Source organism: Brassica oleracea, chromosome C8 (assembly GCF_000695525.1).
Source record: "Brassica oleracea var. oleracea cultivar TO1000 chromosome C8, BOL, whole genome shotgun sequence".
Taxonomy (NCBI): domain Eukaryota; kingdom Viridiplantae; phylum Streptophyta; class Magnoliopsida; order Brassicales; family Brassicaceae; genus Brassica; species Brassica oleracea.
The window spans coordinates 442,119-448,009 of NC_027755.1; the positions used below are offsets into that span (position 1 = coordinate 442,119).

The 5,891-nt window shown below is 40.5% G+C and overlaps 2 protein-coding genes across 2 annotated transcripts in view; both read right to left on the reverse strand.

Annotated features, from left to right (window-relative positions):
- LOC106308356 overlaps positions 1-2,244 on the reverse strand; it is a 4,395-nt gene extending 2,151 nt beyond the window's left edge. The window contains exons 1-2 of the mRNA XM_013745517.1: positions 1,168-2,244; positions 4-1,064 (exon numbers count right to left, since the gene is read on the reverse strand). Of these exons, the coding sequence (XP_013600971.1) occupies positions 4-1,064; positions 1,168-2,244 (2,138 nt within the window). The remainder of the gene's footprint in view (positions 1-3; positions 1,065-1,167) is intronic.
- Positions 2,245-2,381: 137 nt separating this feature from the next.
- Positions 2,382-3,674, reverse strand: LOC106308357. The gene has a single exon (XM_013745518.1). It carries the CDS (start codon positions 3,672-3,674, stop codon positions 2,382-2,384), a length of 1,293 nt encoding a protein of 430 aa, XP_013600972.1.
- Positions 3,675-5,891: the final 2,217 nt, after the last annotated feature.

Below are 5,891 nucleotides of genomic sequence, written 5' to 3' on the forward strand. Positions count from 1 at the left end.
CACCCTGTTCCTCCTTCATTTTCAATGCCAGTGATTGCTCTAACCTGATCTTTAATGCCTTCGCTCACCTTTGCACCAAATGTAATCGCAGATTTCTGTAAATTCACAAGCTGACCTGTAGCTTTGCCATACTCCTCTAATAATCTCATCAGCTCTTTCGTCTGATTCTCCTCTGCTTTACAAACAAATAAACTGTCATCGGCGAAAATCATGTGATCAACTACTGGACCCTCATTGGAGAATTTGATCCCTTGGATACTTCCTTGCTGTTCAGCCTTTGCTAGTAGATGGATTAAGCCTTCAGTACAAAGCACAAAGAGGAAGGGCGACAGAGGATCTCCTTGTCTAAGACCCCTCTCCGGTTTTATCTTTCCGTTAGGCTGATTGTTGATCAAAGCTGAGAAAGTTACCGACGAAATGCAGAACATAACCCTGTCAACCCACATTTTATCGAAGCCCATTGCAAACAACAAAGCATTCAAGTAAGACCATTCCACTCTGTCGTAAGCTTTCGACATATCCGACTTGATTGCCATGTAAGAATTTGAGAACTTGTCGTTCGTTCTCAAAGCATGGATGATTTCGTGAGCAACCAGAATATTGTCGGTTATTAATCTCTCTTTAACGAACGCAAATTGCGATTGAGACACCAAAATAGGAAGCATGGGTTTGAGTCTGGTTACAATAATGTTGGACACAATTTTATACAACACCGAACATAGACTGATAGGTCTCAGGTCCGACATCAGCACTGGGTCCTCTATCTTGGGTAACAAGCATAAGAGAGTGTAGTTCCAGTCCACCGGGAAGGTACCATTCATGAAGAAACTCTGGACTTCTGCAGTAATCTGAGCTCCGATCACCTCCCAATATCTTTGAAAGAACAGGCCTGTCATGCCATCAGCCCCTGGTGCACTACTTCCTTTTATAGTAAAGACCGCTTCCTTGACTTCCTCTTTAGACACTGGTCTTACTAGATCTTCATTCATCTGTTGGGTAACCCTTGACTCGAAACCTTGAAAGAAATCTGAAAAGGTATCAGGGTTTGTGGATTTGAACAAATTCTGAAAATAGGCAACGGCAACATCTCCTTTTTCTTTCTCCCCAAATTGTTCAGTGCCATTAGAGTCGATCAATTATTTGATCCTCTTTTTTCCCCTATTATACTTGACCGATGAACTTAGTGTTTGCATCCCCTTTAGTAGCCCATTTTTCTTTGCTCTTTTGACTCCAGAACAGCTCCTCTTCTTTATAGGCCTGCACCAATTCTTTCTTCATCCAAATCAGTCTAGGCGTTGATGGAAACATACATGACTGTTCCATCTCCAAGCTCTGCTGTAAGTTCCTGATCTTATCTCTAGCGTTAAGAGATTCCGTCCTTTTCCATTTGCTGATTTTCTTTCTGCAAATCTTCAGCTTGTCATAGACTGAGACTTCAAAGAAAGAATGATTTGTCAGCCATGCTTTTTTAATAGTTTCAGTGACCACCGGTTTGGATATGAAGCGACAATCAAATATGAAACTTCCTCTATACAGGTTTGGCTTTGGGTCAAGAGAGACCAAAACCGGACGATGGTCTGATCCTCTTTTATCCAAAAAAACTTGTTTCGATTTTGGGAAGTAGTTGAACCACGCTTTATTTCCAAAACATCCGTCCAACTTGCTCTGAATGCTAAGGATACCCCTGATACCACCCCAAGTGAAGCTGTTGCCAATGCCAACCAGTTCCGATAGCTCACAAGCCTCTAGCATGTTGTTGAAGTCGGTGAAATTAGACTCACTTAGCCTTGGACCCCCTGATTTTTCCCCATTATTTCTTATGGCATTGAAATCCCCCACTACACACCAAGGTGCTTTACGGTTTACTCCAATCCTTGATAACCTTTCCCACCCCGTAGGTCTTTCTCCTCTAACAGGTTCGCCATATACACATGACACAAAATAGCGTAGATATCCGGATCTAATAGAAAAGTCTAAAAGATGCTTGTCAACAAACTTAAATTCAATATTTACAGAATTCATCCACATGAGTGCTAAACCTCCGCTGTACCCAACCGGATCCACTGTATAGATCCTGTCATAGCCTAGCCACTCTTGTAAATCAACGAGAACATCACGCTTGTTTTTAGTTTCCATCAAGAACATAACATCAGGGAAATGATCACGCTTTAATTCCCTTAGACGCGGAATCACCAAATCTTGTTCACGGCCCAAGCCTTGGCAATTCCAACTCAGAAGCGCCATTAGATATTGGACGGTCCCTCATTTGGGACCACCATTGGCTTCTTACACCGCGCAGAGTTTTGAGATGTCTCCACATCAGAAGAAACTTTCCTTTTAGCGCAAGTTGTCAATTTGTTCTTACTCTGCAGACCTTCCTCTTACGGACCTTTGATTGTCCCCTTTCCATTGAGCTTTCTCTTGAACGTTCCAGGTCTTCTTCTCTGTTTAGCCTTTCTCTTTTTAGTCCCGGAAGTACCGGATTCAAAGAACCCGATACTATAACCCGTTGAACTATACTGAGAGAAGCTGGCTAAGGCGACATGTTCATGCACCATTTGCTCTGATTGTATCGATTCTAACCTTCCAACCAATGACATTGCTCTTCCAGCTCGAATCGCTCCACCCATCAGCTTATCGTGTTCAGTCCTTTCTTGAATCTCAGTGTGCTTTTTCTGATCTTTAAAATCAAACACCACGCCCTTACCCTTATCCAGCTTAGTAGTGAAGATAGGGGCTGGCTCCAACCTAAGCACGGCTTTCTGTCCCAAAGGATCATGCTCCAAATCCTTTAGGGAGTTTATGATTCTTTCTTTCCTTGCCATCTGTTCTGGACCATTTGCTGTAAGAAGATATTGACGCATTCCTTCCATAACTTCTTCAGCAATTTTCAGTCTCCCCGTAGCCGGGTTAACTCCTACTTGGCTTTTCTTTATCACACCGAAAAGAGGGTCTGATTCTTTGATTATCGGAGCCGGAGATAATGCGATTCTCTGAGTAACAGAAGTCTCCACATCTTCAGACTGAGACGCCTTTTTTCTATCAAAAGGACAGTGGTCTTGATCATGCGTCAGTCGTTGGCAAGTGTAGCATCGCTTTTGAATACGCTCGTAGTCGTAAAGGATGCTTACGACTTCTCCTCCAGGCAAAGTCACTTTCTTTGCTCTTCTGAGAGGTTTTGTGAGATCAAATCTGACCTTCACTCTGACATAATCAGTGGTCTGAGGTTTGTCTGGATCAAAGGCCACTACTATCACCATACCGGCAAAATCTCCTAGAGCAGTGAGGGCTTTGGAAGTGTAGTGATTAACCGGTATGTTCCGCATCCGAACCCATACCTCAATGAACTGTAGATAGTCAGGAGGAGGTTTAGCTACCCATCTTTCGGTCGCCAGAGACCATTGATTGAAAGAATGAACTCCTCTCTCCAAGATGTTCACTAGGTCTTGCTCATACTTGAAAATAAACTGGAACCTATCTTTGGATAAAGCAATTCCTCGAACTCTCTCATAAAGTTGCCATTTTCTCGGCATATCCTTTATGAGGCCAGACATCTTCTGCTCTCTGGGGTTGAGAAGACGACCAACGAGGCTGAGACAATTTCTTGCGGTAGAATAGTACTCCGGAAGATCTGGCATAATGAAGGGTTCATCATCTTCTTCTTCCATCGTCATTTTAGACATCGCTTTGTCTACATTGAAAGACATAATCTTCTGGAATGTAGATATATCTTGATCGACTGTGCTTGAATTTTCTTGATTTTCTTTCAGAGATGCAAACTTAACTGAAGAGATAAGATTTGAGGCAAAAGGTGAAAAAGAAGGCAAAAGTGGTTGGAATTTTACATCTAAAACGTGTTTATTAGCCAAGAGCTCCTCTTAACCAAAAGTCAAAGACAATAATTAAGAAAGAGAGTCAATCGCCCAAAAGAGGGAGCCATAGAGAGTTTTTGCAAGTTATACAGAGTTTGATCTCAAAAAAACAACCAAGAATGATTTATTTCGGTTTGTTCGTCGAGACCCCTGAAGAAACAATACCGTTTTGGCTTGATGATGACGACAGTCCTTTGAGCTGGTTCAAGATGTTCCAGTCACGAGCTGAGACGACTCCGACCAAGAGTGAGGCTAGTGCTAGAGAAAGAAATATGGATCTGCCCATGTTTTGAAAATGAAGAGGCTTAGATCTTTGAGAATCTGATCACAAGTGTGTATGTAAAGAGGATTTTATAGGTAGAGAAGAGTCGAAGTACGTAGCCATAGCAATAAAGAATTAGAGAAACACAAATCTGAATCCAAGTTTCTGGCCTTTAATTAATTTTAACTTTTGTTGTAATGTTATTGTCAGATTTATTTTAGCAGTGATCGTTGTTTACTATGTTGATGCATGGTAGGTATTGTTTTTTTTTTAAAATTATGTTTAAATATTTAACAATAGAGATACATGAAAATGGTTTGAGTTCTTTTGACCATTATGAATGAATGTGTTCCACCAAAAAAAAAGATACATGAAAATGGTAACATGACTGTTTTAACTAGGATCCAAACGATACCCACGGGAGAAATTAAACGATCCAGTTGAAATTACACAATAAATTGTTTAATCTGTTTTTCATTTATTTGGCTTTATGAAATGGAAAGGACAAGAGACATATAGATCTAAAGGTACGTGGTCAGGTTATGGTGACAAACTGATTGAAGAGTAGGAATACAAGCACATGGAATTTAATTTCTTAATAAATAAATACCGGTGAAACCCCAATTGTATAGTGATTTGCTAATGAGGATAGATGTAGACAACGTTTTAAATAATATTACACAAACATATACACATATAGAACGTGGCTAAGCATGACCCTCAAGATCAACTCGCATTTGCCATTTTCGCAGATATATGTGATAATTGTCAGTACCAATAATTCGTTACGAGTTGACAATTTAAACACTCGATTTTGCTGAGCTGCCATTAGTTATTCACATGAACAATAACAAACCATGTGAAGAATTGACAAAATATAATCATTATTTCCATTCTCACAAACTGAGAGTAGTTCATAGAGGAAATTATGGTTTAGTAACAACCAGGACTTGGTTATACTTATAACTTATGAGGTAGAATTAACGATATTCAAAACTTACAAATAAATGTAGTCACAACATGCATAATAGGGCACCTCAAGTTATACAGAGTTTTTTTTTTTTTTGTCATCTGTTAAAATATATTCATCATCAGAAAATGTTACTATAAGATTCTCCTACCGTTACAGACTCATTTTCCAACCGAGCCTCTTTCTAGACCTCTACGGCATAACGCCAATAACTATATCCAAAAATTCAGTTTTGTTTCTCAAACCAAAAAACCACCAAAGAGATCAAACAGAGGGTAAAACTCTTTCACTGTCAAGCAATGTCCACAGCCACCGAGAAGGACTTGTCGCCACATAAGATTGAGTTCTAAGTTCCTTAGTCACGCTTTGTGCAATGAGAAAAGCCCATCTGTTAGTTGGACGTTCTTCAACAACAATCCTCCACCATTCAATCCTTGCTAATCCGATCATCAACTCATGAATATGATATTTGAAAGATGGCCACGCTCTCGGTCTAGTGATCATTTCAACTGTTGTGGAGTCCTCAACCGCAAATATGATCTTGTTTTTCCGATGACTTGACATGCTTTCGATTGCCCAGAGAACCGTCAAGTGGCGAGCTTCATCAAGATCTGCGGAGTTGAAGAAGGCTTTTCTGCTATGCATAAGGACAGATCCATGTTCGTTTCTTAAGATCCAAGCAGCTCCACCCATCTTCTTGTGTTTATCCCAGACCACTCCGATGTTGCATTTAAGCCACCCCGAAGGAGGTTGCGACCATCTCTTTTGTTTCACAGGGGCGAGAGAC

What these genes read in the sequence shown, in the direction of transcription:
- LOC106308357 (XM_013745518.1), bottom strand. Translation starts at nt 3,674, where the DNA reads ATGACGATGGAAGAAGAAGATGATGAACCCTTCATTATGCCAGATCTT.